Source organism: Poecilia mexicana, unplaced genomic scaffold (assembly GCF_051168715.1).
Source record: "Poecilia mexicana isolate PSO_F unplaced genomic scaffold, ASM5116871v1 scaffold_5, whole genome shotgun sequence".
Taxonomy (NCBI): domain Eukaryota; kingdom Metazoa; phylum Chordata; class Actinopteri; order Cyprinodontiformes; family Poeciliidae; genus Poecilia; species Poecilia mexicana.
The window spans coordinates 24573842-24593373 of record NW_028263374.1 but is presented as its reverse complement, the minus strand read 5'-3'; the positions used below and the strand labels follow the sequence as shown (position 1 = coordinate 24593373).

General features: G+C 39.4%; 1 protein-coding gene across 4 annotated transcripts in view; it reads left to right on the top strand.

Moving 5' to 3' along the window:
- The window catches only part of ephb2b (eph receptor B2b), a 129815-nt gene that overhangs the window by 91558 nt on the left and 18725 nt on the right, over positions 1–19532 (top strand). For all 4 annotated transcript variants that reach the window (XM_015012588.2, XM_015012591.2, XM_015012589.2 and 1 more), the window contains exons 4-6: positions 1184–1339; positions 5143–5478; positions 18454–18578. In XM_015012588.2, the coding sequence (XP_014868074.1) occupies positions 1184–1339; positions 5143–5478; positions 18454–18578 (617 nt within the window). The remainder of the gene's footprint in view (positions 1–1183; positions 1340–5142; positions 5479–18453; positions 18579–19532) is intronic.

Sequence of the window (19532 nt, the reverse complement as noted above, 5' to 3'; positions counted from 1 at the left end):
TACCATTTAGAAGACCCATTTGATCTGAAGCTTTAAACTTCATGGCCGAGTGGTGAGAGATTCCGTCAATATTTCCATATGTCATTCTTACGTCATGATTTATGGAAGCGCATCAGTTGCTCCTGCAGCTAACTCTAACGACATTACACTGCCACCGCCATACTTCACAGATTGGATTTAGTTTAGTTTCATCAGACACAACATGTCTTCAAAAATTTACGTCTTTTTCCCAGAATGCATGTGGTGTGGTAATTGTGTTGACATGTGTGGATTATGCCATTACTGTCTCTGACTGCTGCCGCTCACCAAAATTCCCTATGTGGGACAATAAAGAAATGAATGGCAGTTGCAAAGTACAATATGGCTCTTATGTTGCTTTTGGAGTAATGGCTTTTTCCTCTGAGTGGCCTTTTAGTGCTGCCTGTACATGACTTGGTTCATTGTGGATAATGACACTGTCTTACCAGCTTTAGTCAGCTTTTTCACAAGCTCTTTGGCTTTTGTTCGGGGTTTGATGTTAACGTTACAAGCCAAAACATGTTCATCTGTGGAACGCAGAACCACAGATGCTACTTTCCTGAGCAGCATAACGGCTGGACATTCCTTTGTTGTGTTTGTTTATAATTGTTTGAAAAGTTGAGTGTAACACCTTCAGACATTTCATAATTGAATCCAATGATGAACAAGGCATTCAGGGGTCCAGAATTCTCCTTTTGATACTCTGCTTGATTTATTTAGATTTTCTCATGATGTCACACAAGCAGCATGTTTGAGATCTGTCTTAAAATGCATCCACGGGTCTGCAACCAATTAACTAAAATGTTGCAAATTGGTCTTAATCAAAGGCTTACAAAGCCATGTCTTCATGATCTGGGACTCCCCAGATGCTCTTAATTTCTTGTAAATTCAAAACAAGAAGTAAAAAAAGAAGAAAGAAGTGTCCACATCGTTCTAGCCTTTAGCAATTATAAATTTTATGTTTTTGTTAGTCATTTCAGCTAACATAAACACATAAAATTTAGATTTAATGTCAGTTTTAATTTTGTTATAGAGTGTATGTAAACATCTGTTTTTCACTGTACAATATTTATCCTGGCATTTTCATCAGTATTCTATTTTTGTGGGAAAAAAAAAAAGATTTATTAAGAATGACTACATTTTTCTTTTTGTCCTCTGTCTTCAGCCTGTCCATCAGGATTTTTCAAGCCTACTCAAGGCGATGAGTCCTGTATGCAGTGTCCCATCAACAGCCGTACCACAAGTGAGGGCGCCATCAACTGCGTTTGTCGCAATGGATACTATCGTACTGACTCTGATCCTCTGCAGATGCCATGCACAAGTACGTATGGGTTTCCATTTTCATTATAGTTGCTCAGCATTCAAGTCATCTCCACAAACTATCCAGACATGAGCAGTTATTCTTTAGTTTCAGATATGAAGTCTTTGACACGCACATTTCTCACCCGCAAGTAGAAGTTTCTGAGATCAAAGGATGATAGTCATCTGCACAGCTTTGAACAGAGAAACCCTGTCAGAGCTGCCCCTCGCACAAACATAATGCTGACATGCTCAAAGTGTGGCTGTCCACAGATCTGACCTGGCAGACAAGGCTCGGCTGCCCTCCCTCAACATCACACAGTCCCTACTCCAAACCAGACTGGAGGTTAGTGGGCCAGGGCACGTAGCTTTGTGAAGGGTCAGTCTCAGAGAATGAGCCGGGGTGAAGCGTTCCCTTGTGATGCCAATGAAGCCGTTTGAATCAGAATTAGAATTTGAGACTAACGCTGATATGGGAGAAGAAAAAGGCAGATGGATGGATAGAGCGAAGCAACACTAAGGTAGGGGGTGGGGGGGAAGGATGAAGGACAGACAGCTATAAAAGAAGAAACCAGGAATTTTATCCGGAAAGAAAAGGGGTGTGGAGGGAAGGAGAATTAGTGCTCTAGGGGAGAGTTAGGAAAAATAAGCACCTTTCAGTGTTTCAGTTGTGTTTTTTCCCTTAAACTCCCTCTTAGCCTGTTGAAAAGGGAGAGAAGGGAAAAGATTTGATGGTCTCCAACAAAGGAGATTTGCATAAGCCTGGGTCTGGGAGTTGAGCAGCTGTTGTGAATGAGAAAGCAGCAGCGTCACGTCACCCGTATTAAGCGCAGCAGGGCCTGGTCTGATTAAAGCAAGAAAACAGGCCCATCAGAGAGGCCCGCCAGCTAATGGGAGGGATATTAGTCCTCCTCCCTCAGAAGGAGATGCCAAAGAGGAGTTGTGTTTCAGAGAGACTCCAAGAAGAGCACTCCATTGGGCTTTCTTCCAGTGCAAGAGATCTGTTAATTGCAGCCAATTAAAAAGAGGTTAAATAAAAAGTGATCGATTCAGATTTAGGATGTTGTGGGCGGAGTGGAACTGTTTATCTTGTTAGTCCTGGAGGACACGTCTACTATACAGGTGCTGGTCATAAAATTAGAATATTGTGATAAAGTTCATTATTTTCCATAATGTCATGATAAAAATTAAATTGTCATATATTTTAGATTCATTGCACACCAACTGAAATATTTCAGGTCTTTTATTGTTTTAATTTTGATGATTTTGGCAAACAGCTCATGAAAACCCAAAATCCCTGTCTCAAAAAATTAGAATATTATGAAAAGGTTCTCTGAACGAGCAATAAAAATAATCATCTGAATCAACAAAGTAACTCTAAACACCTGAAAAAGATTCCTGAGGCCTTTAAAAACTCCCAGCCTGGTTCATTACTCAAAACCGCAATCATGGGTCAGACTGCTGACCTGACTGCTGTCCAGAAGGCCATCACTGACATCCTCAAGCAAGAGGGTGAGAAACGGAAAGAAATTTCTGAACAAATCGGCTGTTTGCAGAGTGTTATATCAAGGCACCTCAGTGGGAAGTCAGTAGGAAGGAAAAAGTGTGGCAGAAAACGCTGCACAACGAGAAGAGGTGACCGGACCCTGAGGAAGATTGTGGAGAAGGGCCGATTCCAGACCTTGGGGGAAGCAGTGGACTGAGTCTGGAGTAGAAACATCCAGAGCCACCGTGCACAGGCGTGTGCAGGAAATGGGCTACAGGTGCCGCATTCCCCAGGTCAAAGGTCAAGCCACTTTTGAACCAGAAACAGCGGCAGAAGCGCCTGACCTGGGCTACAGAGAAGCAGCACTTTGGACCACTGTTGTTCAGTGGTCCAAAGTACTTTTTTCGGATGAAAGCAAACTTTGCATGTCATTCGGAAATCAAAGTGCCAGACTCTGGAGGAAGACTGGGGAGAAGGAAATGCCAAAATGCCAGAAGTCCAGTGTCAAGTACCCACAGTCAGTGATGGTCTGGGTGCCATGTCAGCTGCTGGTGTTGGTCCACTGGGTTTTATCAAGGGCAGGATCAATGCAGCAGCTATCAGAAGATTTTGGAGCACTTCATGCTTCCATCTGCTGAAAAGTTTTATGGAGATGAAAATTTAATTTGGTCTGGAATCGGCCCTTCTCCACAATCTTCCTCAGGGTCCGGTCACCTCTTCTCGTTGTGCAGCGTTTTCTGCCACACTTTTTCCTTCCTACTGACTTCCCACTGAGGTGCCTTGATATAACACTCTGCAAACAGCCGATTCGTTCAGAAATTTCTTTCTGTTTCTCACCCTCTTGCTTGAGGATGTCAGTGATGGCCTTCTGGACAGCAGTCAGGTCAGCAGTCTGACCCATGACTGCGGTTTTGAGTAATGAACCAGGCTGGGAGTTTTTAAAGGCCTCAGGAATCTTTTTCAGGTGTTTAGAGTTACTTTGTTGATTCAGATGATTATTTTTATTGCTCGTTCAGAGAACCTTTTCATAATATTCTAATTTTTTGAGACAGGGATTTTGGGTTTTCATGAGCTGTTTGCCAAAATCATCAAAATTAAAACAATAAAAGACCTGAAATATTTCAGTTGGTGTGCAATGAATCTAAAATATATGACAATTTAATTTTTATCATGACATTATGGAAAATAATGAACTTTATCACAATATTCTAATTTTATGACCAGCACCTGTAATTAGGTGCACATGGCCTTAAAAGATAAACAGTTTTCACTGTTTGTTTGTTTGCCCTGCCACTCAACACGCAGCAACATGTGGAAGTTTCCGCCCTGCTAAGAATGTCTCAATAGAAAAGTGTAGGTCTCTCTTAGCCGCTATGCTGTTCTCCATTAAACAAAAAAAAATGTAAAAAAAAGATGTTAGGAAAGCACTTGACAAAGTGGAGATCAACTTTGAAAATGAGAGTGTAAATGGGCATCTCAAGGGAAAAGGCACTGCAAGCCTGGAATGCAGTCAACTCTAAGAGGCTATACAGACAAGCTGGTGGAATTCCTCTCCTGTTACGGGTTTGTCTAAGAAGAGATAGCAATTATACCCTTCACACTGTCAAGGGCACAACACATCCTCCAGATTTCCCAAATGTTGCACTGACATGAGCTACAATCATTTTTTTTTTCTATATCAGTTTTTCATGACTTTCGCCAGAGTCTTAGTCAGACCCCCCTGCCTTTGAACAAAGTTTTGTTGAAAGACATAGGAAAGACAGCTTTGCCTTCAATTTAACTACATGAAAATACTCTTAAAGAGTGAATTTGAAAAGCTGAATAAAATTGTTTTCGTTGATCATGATTCGGGTTTGATAATGCCAAATTGGAACTGAACATATGTGCTCAGAAAGTTTAATTTTTAATGTATTTTATTAGCTAAATGGGAAAAATAACTGGCCAACTTGAGCCACTATAAAATATTTCGATGAACACCCAGTGTTTGAGAACATACTGTATTTGGATAAGTAGGGTCCAATTAAGCATCATGACTTTGCTCATTTGCCTTTAAATAATATTACAAAGGCAATTACAATGAAATAAAAGTGCATGCAATACCGTGTCTTCAAAATTATTCACACACTGTTTCTCACACTTTTACATTTACTTACTTAGATGTATCTTATTGGGAATTAATGTGGTACACCAACACAGTCACGCATAATTGTGAAGTGGGAGGAAAATTATATCTGGTGCACAAGATTCACTGCACAACATTTTGATCAAAATACTTTGCTATTTTTTCTGCGCATTTACCTAACTAAATGTTGAGACTATAAATCTTCCTTGTTTTCTAGCTGTGCCCTCAGCTCCACAGACCGTGATCTCAAGTGTGAATGAAACCTCTGTGATGCTGGAGTGGATGCCACCTCGAGATTCTGGAGGTCGTGAGGATGTAGTCTACAACATCATCTGCAAGAGCTGTGGCGGAGGCCGCGGCGGGTGCACCCGGTGTGGGGACAATGTTCAGTTTTTACCCCGTCAGCTTGGCCTGACAAAAAGTCGGGTGTACATTAGTGACCTGTTGGCCCACACACAGTACACGTTTGAGGTGCAGGCTGTCAACGGGGTGTCAGATCAGAGCCCCTACTCTCCTCAGTACGCCTCAGTCAACATTACCACTAACCAGGCTGGTAAGTAGGTCCATCTGTCTTCTTCAGCGCTTTGCCTTCGCCATGTGGTTTTCCCCTTTTTTTCTTCCCCACTCCTGTAACTCTTCCATTGCTTATGCCCTGCACAATTTTCATCACACATATTTCTCCACATGTACATAATGTGTTGTGCAAAAGCCCCCTCGAAGTCTGCTTCTTTTCTCTTTTCTATGGTGATGTATGCAGATTAAGGGCTATAAAATGGGAAACAGAGCACTGCTGATGATGTGACGGACAGAATGTGATGGCCTGCTGGTCTTTAATGTGTGACCTCATCACTACGTACTTTAGACCAGGGAGCTAAGTGCTATCCAGCAGCTGTCTACTCTCTTGATACTGTTAAATAACTACAACACTTGACTGAAGAGTTAGACTTAAAATATCTCTGTTAGTAGTGATGTGATCTCTTCAGGAGTAACTGGCCAGTGCAGTTCAGCTTTTGGCTTTGTCTTTAGTATGCATTTCAATATCAAAATACATTACTAAAGCATTGACTGTTTTGCATCAACAATGCCTTCACTGACACCACTAGCCACTTGTTAACAAATATTGTTGTACAATGGCTATGAAGACTGATGGAAAGTGTGCTAAAAAATGTTTCCCATAGTATTACAACACTGCACTGTTGATACAAAGCAGGTTGGTTCCATGTTTTCAAGTTTAAACTCCATTGTTATCTGGGTGTTTTCAGCTTCTGGGGCCAATCTGTGTAAGAAAGAAAGACATGATAGTCCCAGGATATCAGCAAATACATTTAGCTGGTCATCTTCACATTCCTGAATGCTTTGAATTGCTGCCATTTCATTGACTGAAATGGCAGTCAATGAAATTGCAGTGCTATGTGTGAGCAAGCTCTTAATCAGGTGTACATAATAAAGTGGCTGATAAGTGTACATGCATATAACTGGTCAACTGTCTGTCCATAGGCATTTTGAGTGGGCTGATTTTACTGAATTTGCAATTTGTCCAGGGCTATTTGTATGCAGCTGAGGGGAATGCATAGATAGATGAAGACTGGATAAAAAGATAGGGTGGTCATCAGTAAAGATTAATTATCTGAATTATTGTGAACTGGTTTTATTTAGTTTTATTAGATTGATTAACCCCATCCTCATATAATCCAAAGCCAGCACAGAATCAGTCTAACAAGAAATTTACAATTGCTTGAAAAGGAAGCAAATGAATCATTTACATAGGACATTTTTATACTTAAATTGACACATTGTTCTAGAATTAAATGTTTACTGGGGGCTGGTTGTTTAAAAATGCCATAACGCACTCAGTTACAATGCTACAGCTCGAATAGAACCTTTTATTCACGCACTGACCCTCTTTTTTTTTTTGTCTGTTTTGATTTGAGTCACTGGTGTGGTGGGTTAATGAGGGCCTGTGAGTGCAGTTAAGCGTTGTAATGAGGCCCCATGCCCCACTCCAACTCACTGGGCCACAATAAGTCTGCCACCCCAACCCTTGGCTTCTCTGCTGCTCCTGCTGAGGGGACCTGGCGGAAATTGGGGGGCTCTACGCCCTCTCCACTGAAGTGCCCGTCACTCCATATTAGACAGCAATAGTTCCCGTCAGAGCGAGCTGTGAAAAGAACTCAACTCTTGCTCGCCCCCACTCAGTGTTCCCACCTCCCCCATCACCCTGTACCCTGCTAACTCTTAGGACACAGGATTGCGGTTTTGCGATGCAAAATGCTACAGAACTGGGGTCATGGGGACCAGGAGCCAATAATTGCTTCTGGGTTGTGAGGTTTGGAGGTTACATAAACATCATGTCATCCTTAATTACCTCAGGCAATTCTGTCCTATTTCTCTATCTAAGACAAACAACAACAAAAGTCTCACAATTCTAGACATTCTATGTTAGGAGCTTGTTACTTATGACCATGAGCTTGTCACAATAACAGACAAACCTGGTAATGTGGGTGAGCAAATTAAAAATGTCTTATGGATTGCTAAGCAATAACTTTTTGGTGTGTGGGAAAAGGGAAACTTACTACTTTGCATCCAATCAAACACACTCCACTCCTTTACCTTCAGGCTCAACCGACCTCTGTGGGTGGTTGGTGACAGTGCCTCTGTAATGAAGGGCATGATTTCCTCTGAAAATATAGTGCTTAATTACACACTGTATGTCACACAAAGCAAATTCTTTCCCTGAAGGTGTTTAAATTTCTTTTATAAGCATATGAGTAATTTGGAAAAACTTGCATCTTGTGCTTACCAGACTCTTGAAATGTGTCCCTAGCTGTTTTTTGTTTTTTTTAATATGACTCACAGTTTGCTTATCCATGTTGGCATTGCTATGTCTATAAACTGCTACTCTGCTTCTGACGATAAACTAGCTTAAGGTGTCTTGCGAAGTTCAAAGCTTCATGCTTTTTGTCATGGACTGTGGTGTCTGTCTATTTGGAGTATCAGTATGAAGTTAAATGTGCTTGACAGGTGAGTGCAGTGATTTAACACTTGTCTCTCATAAAACATTTCTAGCAGTATGTGGTATGCATACATTATATGACACTACACACAAGGAAGAAGGTCTAAATTTTTTATTCCACGGATTTATTACGTAAAGTCTTAGAACTGACATACTTTAGATAGTTTTGGAACACTTGCATTTATCCATCCATCCATCCATTTTCTTCTGCTTATCCGGGGTCGGGTCGCGGGGGCAGCAGCTTCAGAAGGGAGGCCGAGACTTCTTTCTCCCCAGCCACTTCTTCCAGCTCCTCCGGGGGAACCCCAAGGCGTTCCCAGGCCAGCTGAGAGACATAGTCCCTCCAGCGTGTCCTGGGTCTTCCCCGGGGCCTAAGCTTGTGCAAATTGTGAGCTCAGTTTCCTGTTCACAGCTGAGAGGAGTATGAAGTTTAGTATACTAGCTTGGTCTTCTGTTGCTGTCTTATTTAAGGTTCAGTGTGTTGTGCATGTTGTGCATTCAAAGGCAGTATTGCTCATACTGCGGTTCCCATGAATTATCTGAGCTGCTGTTGCCTTCCTATCATCTCACCTATCTGCCCTTTTTCTGCTGGCCTCTGACACCAAAAACACATTTTCATCCACACAATTTCCACTCGCTGTTTATTTTCTTCTTCCTTGTAAAGATGACACAAGGAAGAAATCACAAATCTGGACAGGGTTAGGATGATTCACTTTATAGCTATGGTAATATGAGAAACTGAGAAAATGGTAGCCTTTTCCTTTAAGGATAAGATCACATTTCTCCTGACTCATTGTGCCTTCTTTTATTTGTATTGCAAGTGCAATCGGAGCCTGATATCTACATACACTGGCATCTATTTTGTGAACTTAATCAGACCCTCAGCCAATAAAATCCCAACACAACATGATACTGCCGTCCCCTCCTTCACAGTTGGAACGGCTTTTAAGCTTCCTGTTTTTCTTCTAATTTAACAATGGTAGTAAAGGCCAAACACTTTAATTGTAATTTCATCAGACAATCCTGGATAATTGATGTTTTTTTTTTTGTCCCTAAGTGCATTTGCAAACAGTTTTCTTACCTTTTCTGTTACTGCTGGAGTCATGGCTTCTTCCTGACCCATGTTAATGCAGCATTCTACTGGATAATGTCTCTTTGCAATTTCACCTTAACATCTTCAGAAGACGTTTAACTTTTGTTATGGGTATGATTAAAACATTTCACTCTAAATAAAATTGTATCTCCTGAGAATGTTCAGAATGATAGCTGAACATTCTTATATTACTTGTGTAGAATTGTTTCAATAAATGAATGTGACACCTTCAGTCATCTAGAAATTATTATATGTTCTTTTAATCTATAAGAAGTTTGCAAAGTCCTGACATAATTATATGAACTTCCCCAAATTAAATAAAGGCAAATATTGCCTCTCTAAATATCATTTAGCAAGTACAATTATTTTGTGTCATCTAAACTGACCCAAGATTTAATCTACATGTATTACAGACATTAAGAGAGACTGTGTCTTTTTATATAGTGAATCTAAACCTGGTTCCAACTCTGTATTCTGGAAACTGTTTCATTGTTTTACTCTTATACCTTCTTTTTGCTTTCCTTTAGACAACATATTTCAACCTGGGGAATTGCTTGACCTATTATCAGGTCAGACTTGCACTATTTTATTGATATTCCAGGGAGCCTTAACCTCTTAAAGAAATCATCTTCTTGCTTGATAAGGTGATGTTTTATAGATCAGCCAATGTTGTAATTTTTTTAAACATCCCAGTATTGGTCCCACAAGTAAAACTGGGCCAATAATAATAACTGATGCTTATTTCAATCTTGCTGCTGTTTGGGTATGTGTTTTAGGAGGGGGAAGTGAGGAGGTTGACCATGTGGTAGTTGTTTAGGAATCTGTCAGTGATAGTGATGCAGTGCAGGATTGTGGGATGAAGTAGACAAGCCATGTAAATGCTGCAGTATTTTCACTGTTTCAAAAGAATACAGAATTATCTAATAAAGGTAAATATCGTTCATTAACCATTACTGTAATGATAATATTGGACCTCTATCAGTCTAAATTTTCTTTTGGGAGCAGTCCAACTACTTTTTTTTGTTGCTTTCTTTTCTGTTCTCACGGCTTAACACATAGACAATTTAGGGAAGCAATCAAGAGGCACATTGCATATTGGAATTATTCTAAATGTTCCAGACACATGGAAGCAATTGCATGATTCTAGGCCAGATCCTCCATCTATGTAAGTGCTGCTAGCAGTTGTCAACATTCATAGCTCTGCCTACACACAACATGGGTGGAAATGGTCTTCATGGGCATATGTGATTTAGTGTGTGATTTTACTAAAGAAGTGAGTTTGCTATAAATGGCAAGGACTACAGCTAAGATTGTGAAGACACGTTGATGGCCAAGGCAATGAATCATTTTATTTCTGTCTGTAGACTTGCTATATCATCAATTTCAGGACTCTGAATAGAGATCATCCACTACCTGAGGGCAACATATATATAATGTGCTCTGAGTGAATTCAGCCTTGCTCAACAGATAAATTTGATCTTTGCACATTCAGTCTTGCTCTTTGTGGTGATTTTGTATATTAAATTTCAGAGGACATATTTGTTTAGACATTTCATTCGCTCAAGGTGAGCTGCTGTTTAAAATTATTAAGCACAGAACCTGAATTGCTTTCTTATCAGACTAGCTGATTGATTGTGGATTCTCACATTATGCTGAGGACGGGGGGTGTAATCAGGTTCAGCCTTTTCATATGGTCTAGGGAAGATTTATGAGTTAATTATGCCTCAAATTGCTCAGGTTCACTGTAACCAGGCTACCAGGGACTTTGCTGCTTCAGTGGAGCACTGGTGTAAAGCCAGGTGGAGCTGCCAAAATAGCTACTAGAAAGCCAAATGTGGCCACTATCCTTTTGACCTATAGTTCACGACACCGGCTGAAAAATAAAAAAAATGTATTTCTTTTTCACAGCTCTAAAATCAAGGCACAATATATTTGTGTAATATTATCTAATGAAAATCTGCAAAATATAACTTTGCAAACCCTTGATAAAGTATTGACAATCAAGAAATCTGCATCTGGCATAATACATCTTTTGTATCCTCATGACACCAGGTATAATAAACATAGCAATGGCACAAGATGAATTTTGCTTGTTTGTCTTTAGAGTAGTCAAGAGTATGAAGTTAGACTGGCCTTGTTATAAAGTAATCCGAGAAAATGTTTAGCAAGGTTGAGCTGAAAATATCTGAAAGTGTCAAAGCTGTTGACTAAATGATAAAGAGACCGACTGAGAGTCAGGTGAGGATTGCCAACATACATTGTTCAGTACGACTGTGACAGAAGGTGACGAGAAGGGCACATATGGTGAGTGCCAGCGTAGGTCAGCCCTGCAGACAGACAGGAGGCCTCAGCAGGCACCTGGAGCTCAGCACTGACAGAACCTTTAGAGCAAAGCTGCTTTGGTATCCAGCCAGCCAAACACATGCACAGAATTTATGATGATACCGAGCAGCGTATATACAAAGAAATATTACAGCTGACAAACATTAAGATATGTTTAGAAACTAAATATGTTGTAAGCGGTGTGCAGGGTTGACAGAGAGATTCTTTAGATTTCTTTTTATAGTTTGTACAAGGAATCTGAATTTAATTAGGACTTCCTGGAAGATAATTAGACCACAAAACATCAAAATTAGTTATCTAATTACTGTTATTAATAAATCATTTAGTGAGCTTTGTTCCCCTTTCAGTGAGTACATTACACAAAGATTTGCTGCTTTGTACATGTGCAACAGAGAGGAGTAGAAAATGCACATTGTTTGGTTATTAATTAAGGTTGAAAGGCCGCGATCTTTCAGCTTAGTGTGCAGTAAAAGAGAGTAAATACAAATGCACAATTAATTATCATTAAGTGCTTTAACCGCATCCTGAAATTTCTAAACAACTGAATTTACTTTAATGTAGTCATTTGTTTACTTGCTATATCCAAGAGTGGTTCAAAGAGCGCTGCTTTTAATTTATTAACTTTTCTGTAAAATTTATAGAGTTACTTTCATCAATTAAGCAGATGAATCTGTGATAAGCTCAATGACAGCCCTCCCTCTCTTACTTCTCCTCATGGACTGCTCGTCTTTCTCACCCCTTTAGGTTTGCCAAGCGCATTAAAATTTCCATTGACATTTCTTTGAAGATTGATGCAAAACACAGTTGTTATTGTCTCAGAAACGGTCTTGGAACTGTCTTTTCATCTGAACATAAGCTCCCACCCCCACTAACTCTGTACTAATGCAACTCTTTTTTTTTTAATGCTTAGCCTAGATTTTCTCACATAGACGATGCAGATCATAAAAACTCGACTTCTATCATCCTCTTGAGGGTTTTATCTGTAATTTGGGGTTGGGACCTTTATAAGCATAGATGATCTTTTATAATCCTGTCTGTTGTTCACCGCTCATTGCAGCAGCCCCACACTGCAAAGGACTGGATGACCTTAATGTCGGGCCAAAAAGTCACTGTTGTTAATCAAAATAACAATGCAGCACATTGGTTTTAAAAAAAAAAACAACAAACATAAATAAACCAGCTTTTCCTTCTAAAACAAGAATGACGGCTGGATTAAAATGTCACATATTTTTATAAGACTGCTTGTCAACTCAAAATAGTCATGCAGTTATTTAGGCAGGAGGATTCCCCCTAGTATCTGAGCATGCATTTGTATAAAAACACTGGCAACAAAAATGTAATGCTAATCCAATTTGCAGAAGAGCCTGTTTTTCTTGAGAAGGCCTAAAACCTTTGATGTGCTTGAAAGAGGCAATTTTTTATTTTCTGTCAAGCAGCAAAAGTGATCATTCTGTGTTTTGGTACATTTGCATAATGTGCTGATTTAATGTTCAAAAGCTCAGATTATCTCACCTACTCAGAAAGCCATGAAAATCACGTAGCAACCAACTGCAAATATTCAGGATATTATGCTGAACAATATACTGATGATTTATAACTATAGATCATTTCAAAAAAATCTCTCACATCTAGTCCATATGCTTTATACTAAATATTTATTCTTTCTCTCTGGGTAGAGGGACAAAATTCCCCTGGAGAGAAATTGCTTCAAGCAATCCTGGTCTCTGGTCTTATATATTATATATTTATATATTATATATTTATATATTATATATATTTTTTTTACTTCTGTTTATTTTACTTTCCACAGTATTGTGCAATCTAAACTACCACTAAAGCCTTGCCTTAATGGAAAAAAGACAGCCACAGTCCACACTTGTTTTCCAACTTTGAATAATATTGACATGCAACCTGTGGTTTGTGGAGATTTTCTTCTTGCCCATTTGGAAGTTGTTTAAATGCAGATACGCTGCCTGCTGATTAAACTGCAGCGTTGACCCACGCCTGTACACGTGAAAGGCTTCAATCTACACGGCTGCAGCAGACAACTCGAATATTATCTGTTCAGTCTTAATCGGCCCAGAGAGACTGAAAGACCACAGCGAATCTGTGGATTCAAAATTGTGGCTTTATTCTGCCTGGAATGCTTTTACCAATTGAAATGGCTGTTTTACCCTTACTAAAGGACTTTTTTTCTGTAATGTAAGATGACATTTCTGACAGTGTGCAAATGTTCAGCACAATTTTTATAAAAAAAGACTTATATATTTTTTTTTTATTTTGCCCCATATAAAGCACAGCCCACTAAAGGAAAATATATTTTATTACCATTTGCTGTCTTTTCACCTTTCTTAAGAATGGTTCTTCCCCTTTAAAACTCTGGGAAAGTTGTACAAAGTACCATAATTATTCAAAACCTATAAATGCTTTTAATTTCCTATTGGAAATTTTCTACTTGTACACCAATCTGCATTGCATTTAGTTTTTCTACAAATTTAACAAGTTGGCCTACATTTAAACCCCATCCACTGGTAGCCCCGAAAACAATTCAAACCTCTAACAAGCCCAATTTAGAATTAGTTTGGTGTTTGTATGAGTGTATTAGAGCCCCTAGTCTCTTCCAATACAGCTGGTTTAAAGCTTGATCAACTGAAATCTCACTTTCGTAGCTTTACTGCATTGGAAAATCTTTTTAAATGTAAAGCCCACAATCCCTTGCAGCTGGGGAAACGGGGATGTCTGCCAGCACGCTAAAAGTACATGCAAATATGGGCCTCTCCCTGTAAGATGTCTCTGCAACTCATAAATGGTCAGAAGCCCAAAGGAGGGGAGCAGTGGCTGCAAGTTTGGGAGGCTGCATGGTATACGGCCAACTGGTTCAGGCCCTCTTGTGAGAGTTTGCGCTGCGGGAAAACTGATTTTTACAATGAAAAGGGAAAGGGATTTACAAGGCCTGACCTGTTCTCGCAACCTCCCCACATCTTCCCCAAATCATAGCATTGCTCTTTGCAGCAGAACGTCTAATCAAATCAGAGCCACATGGTTGCAGACACAGTGGGTTGCAAGAAAAATTCAGATAAAAGACTTTAAACATTTATCTGTGGCATATGATCCACAGGCATAAAAACGTTTGAGGTTTTCAACATATCTTCTTGTTTCCAAGGTTTTAGTTTATTACATAGTACAGACTGTGAGCTGTGTGAAATAAACCTATAGTTCTCCCCCACTTCTCTGATAATAAAAGCTGTTGTGTATTTCGTGGCTATTGACACGAGATAGGACTCCTTTTTTCCCCTGGAAGTTTGTGCAGTAAGTGTGTGTCCAAAATGTTTTGCTGCCAGTCACCCACAGTGGCCCCTCTTTATCAGCTTTGCTTAATGAAGATGCCCATCATGTTCCTAACGGTGCCTATTATTGGAGGCCAAACACTACAAGTCAAGGAGATCTTCAAAGAGAGAGTGGAAAAGCCCACTAAACGAGAGCAATATAATAACATTACAGAGACACACATTAATTGGATGGATGAAAGCCCCACTTTTGTACTACGTGCGGTAGCGGAAAAATGTCTCTGTAAATTGGCTCTGTTTTTAATCAGCAGAAATATCCCCGTAAACTCCATCTTTAATTGATTAGGGATGCCATTAGGTGCTCAGATATAGCAGTAAAACATCAATCGCAGATGTGGAGCAAAACAGAGCCTTTGTGTTCTAGTAGCTTGGTTCAAGGCCAGAGTGTCATTCTGGAGTGGACTCGGAGCGACTGTTTTTTCTATCAGATCCAGTGTGGGGTAATAATGTGGGGTCTGAAACCTAATTCTCTGACAACAGCTGGGGCTGCCTGTCTTTGTTCAATTAAGAAACCTGATACTGCGTCATTCCACCCCGTATTCATTATCTGATTTGATTGTCCCCATTATTTGCTTTGAGCTTTTTAGAAGTTGTGATTTATTGAAAATAAAATAAAAGTAGACACAGCCTGTCCACAGTTAAAACTACGCACAATATACACATGCTCATGTTTTGTGGTGTTGGTGAAAAACCATAAAATACCGCACCATTTTTCTCTCCAATTCACCCATCTAATTTAATTACATGAACTTGCAATCCATGCCCTTGTCTTTGTAACTGTTTCTTTTCTTTTATAAGCATGACTACAGCCTTCACTGAGAAAACCTATGAATAAATCTGTCAGTGAAAAGTATTTGTCTGTTACTCAGGAGAAAAAGATCAGACTTGATAGAATTGGCTTACAGTATGTAAATAACAAGGTTTCTCCAACCACCGTTTTAATTTCTAATTGTGTTTAAGTGAATACAATCTTCATGATTTAGAAATGATTACTGCAACAACAGAAAATGACCTGAAATACTGCAACATGTGTTTAGTGGCATAATTTGACGACTTATGTTTACACACAGGAAACTGAAGTATTTACTTAACCCTCAAAATTACAGATTAAGATACGGAAAAAAAGAATCTAGGTAGGCTTGAAGAATTAAAGTGCCAAAGACACTCGCGGAATTAGTTCATAAATTTGATGTAAGAAAATAGTTTTCACATGTGAATCAGTCCTGAAGCAATCAATTCAGTGAAGCATCGTCTCGGCATGCCAATGCATTCCACACTCAATTGGTGAAACATCAATTTAGCTTGAAGTGCATGCACTGAATTACCTTAAAATATGCAGCACGGCTGGTTTTATATTTCAAACATCTTTGTTTTTTTCTCTACTTGCCTAATGTTTCAACACTTTACTTCTGTGTGCAGTATTTACCTCATATAGCCATATCCTCATTTAATTGATTCTCACTTTGCCGTCTTTGCTTTCTTTGAGGCCAGACATGTCAACTGCCACTCAGTCTACCTGGAAGTTGTCCATTGACAAAAACAAACCACGATGTTCTCCTCCAACAGGTTTTTTTTTTTAATGCTGGCATGTGTCCATCCTTCTATACATGAATACATGAGCTGCCTTTGTTTCTCCAGTCCTGTATCAGGTTTCTGGGCATGGCTGCTCCGTGCGTTTAATGGAAATGCTATGCAGGAAAAGGCCATGTGGCCGTCTTGAATATATGTGCATCCGTAATGGGATACTCGTGAGTTCCCCTTTGAGTAACTGTTTGCCTTATTAGGTTGTCGTTTGTGACTGCAAACAAACTGGGGAGTAGTTTGAGACGGATGAGATTCCTCAGGCTGGTGTCCTGACTGCACACTGTAAACATTGCTGTACCTCTGACTCCTGGATTGGATCACCATGCCAAACACTAAAGAGTTACAGGGTATCTTGGTGAGTGTTTCGCTAAAATGAATAACAGAGTCTCAGTTTATTATTTTCCGGCAGCTGCACATAACATACTCAGTGACTTTCCAGCCTCTTTTATGTGAGATCACAATTTATTATGCTAGACGGAGGGTTTTGTTTTAGTGGAAGGACACGCAAAGTTTTGCTGACAGATGTTTTATTATTAGATCTGAGTCACTGTGGTTACTTAAATAACTTCCTTTTCTTTTTCTTCTTTACACAACTTAAGGACACATTTTCTCCCAATACTTGTATGCAGTCAGTTTATGAAAGATCCACTTTCCTTTACATGGTGGTATTTTAAAAATCATGTGCATAATTTATAGATAATTATATAACAACCACACTCTTGCAACTTCACAGCCCTATATTATAGAGGCGTGGTAGTTGTAGTTTTCCAGTCAATGGATTTTCAACAGAGAACGCGTGCCGAGGGAGAGACTTCTGACTTTATTGCTTGGACTCAGGGGAGTAACTCTGTTGCTGGCTGAGGGCAGTGTGTGTGAGTTGCATGGGCCTGAAACTGATGAGCGTGGGGCTCGGTGTACATAAATTTTGCCCAATACCCCTCCTTCCCTGACACCTCAACCCACCCTACTTATTCACACACAGAGAGAGGCTCAGACATTTAGGTCTACAGGCCTTGCCAAGCTCCCAGACGGAGCTTTTTATCCTCAGCCTCTCTTAGCTTTAAGTTGACCTGTGGCACCCTGAACTAATCATAATGGCTGCTGGACAACTTGGGGTGATCACGCCTTTGTCTGACCTGACAATATTTAAGGTCACTTGGCTGTGTAAGACTATAGAAGACCACCCATGATGATGTTTTCTAGCAAGTATTGCTAGCATAGCAAGTATTATGACAAAAATGAGATTCTAATAAATATTGTTAATAGTTCCATAAATAATCTAAAAACCAAAAAAATTTCATTTTTGTAAAATTTAGTTCACATTCATATTTGACAAAATAAAACGAGTACAATAAATTAATGATGTTCAACCTAAAAAAAAACCTCCTTTTTACTTTTAGTCTAAAAATTAGCTTGTGTTTGTATTTTACAGTAACGATCTATTCATTAATAATGTACAATTAAAAATATCTTAAGATGTTTAAATTCATAAATATTTTAAAAATGACTTTAATAGAGTTTGACAGTGCTGTGTGGTTGCTTCTTACGCAGTGGTTAGGATTCTTTTTTAGTCCCAGAAATATTTTAAAGTATGTAACTCTTTTGACTATACTAGTTTATCAGTGCTATTGGATGATGTTCTTTTGGGATAAAAAGCAAATCAGCATGAAGTTTAAATGAGAGTTCTCCTAATCAACACAAACATGTATTTGTTTTTGGCTTTTATGATACTGTTTTGTGGTTTTTGTTTTGTTTGCTTGTTTTTTTTGTGTGTGTGTGTAAAATAACAAGATCCACTTTCCTTTACATGGTGGTCTGGTGTTTTTTGAATAATATTAGAGGAACGCACTCTGTTATCACCATGACAAGCATATATTCATCTCATCAAAGTCGCATTTCACATCGGGAAGTCCCATGTGCCTGCTTATGTGGTTCTGCCACTGTTGTGACTTGTAAGCCTAATTTCTACCCTTGATGCTCCAGCTGGAGCCTACACATTATTATATGTTGTATGGGCTTAGAGCATTCCAGAACTCTTGTTTGGTTATGAGATTAAATATGAGATAGATTCTCTCAGTGTGACTGTGGAGTTTAAGCTGATTGTACTTTTTAATTTTCAGGTAACACTCTGCTTTTGTGTCTTCACAGCTCCATCTACTGTGTCTATAATGCACCAGGTCAGCCGTACTGTGGACAGCATCACCCTCTCCTGGTCTCAGCCAGATCAGCCAAATGGTGTCATCTTGGACTATGAACTACAGTATTATGAAAAGGTAGTTTTGGCCATTCAAGTACATGTTGCAAATGCTTCATCCAGTCATTATTGAACATAAAACACAGACCATGTATTTTATTTTTATTCTTATCAAGCTAAATATAGTGTTAGTTTGTTAAGAGCTGGATCGTTTCGTTAGTGTATTTTAAATGTGAATTCTCTCCGCTCAATTGCTTAGCAGCAGATCCTTGGAGGCATGTAGCTTCTGAATATTGCTTCAAACCTCTGCTTGTTCTCCTCCAATTACAATCACGGTCAGTCACTGGGAAAGAAAAAAAACACACTCAGCCCCACAGCAGGGCCAGTGGGGATTGATGTGCTGAGACTTGTGGTTGAAACAATGGTACGCTGACTGATGTAAAAATAGTTTTTTGAGGGGCAAGCTCCTCCGAATCAGCATACTTTCTCAAAAGAACACTCACAGATGCAAATGTGTGTGTACTCCAGCATGTCAGTTAATAAGAAAACACACGAGGAGAAGCACTTATGTAGTTTCTCAAGCTTTTGTCTGTTGCTTGCCTTTTGACTATCATTCCTCTTACTGACACTGCTGGAGAGAGCTGTCAAAACAATTGTCCCAGCTCCTGTTGTGACTCAGAAGTGTATGCTGAGAAGCGTATTGAAGGAAGCCGCTAAAAATGTCCCAGTCTCTGCTCTCAAACATGTCAACATTCTGGAGAGGGAAAGTATGGCAGTGGAATATAGCTCTGATCATCACACGTAGCTCAGAGGATCCACCTGACCTCAAACTGCCACCCAGTCTACTTTCCTAACAGCAGCCTCTCAATGTTTCCCTTCATAATAAAAACTAATTGTTTTAGTTGTTTAAAAAAAATACCTTAAATGTGAGTTCTATCATTAGCTTGGGCCCCTAATGTACAATTGCATTATTGAGCATTTGAAAATAATTACCTTATGCAATTGCACAATTTCATAATTGTCCACTGAAACT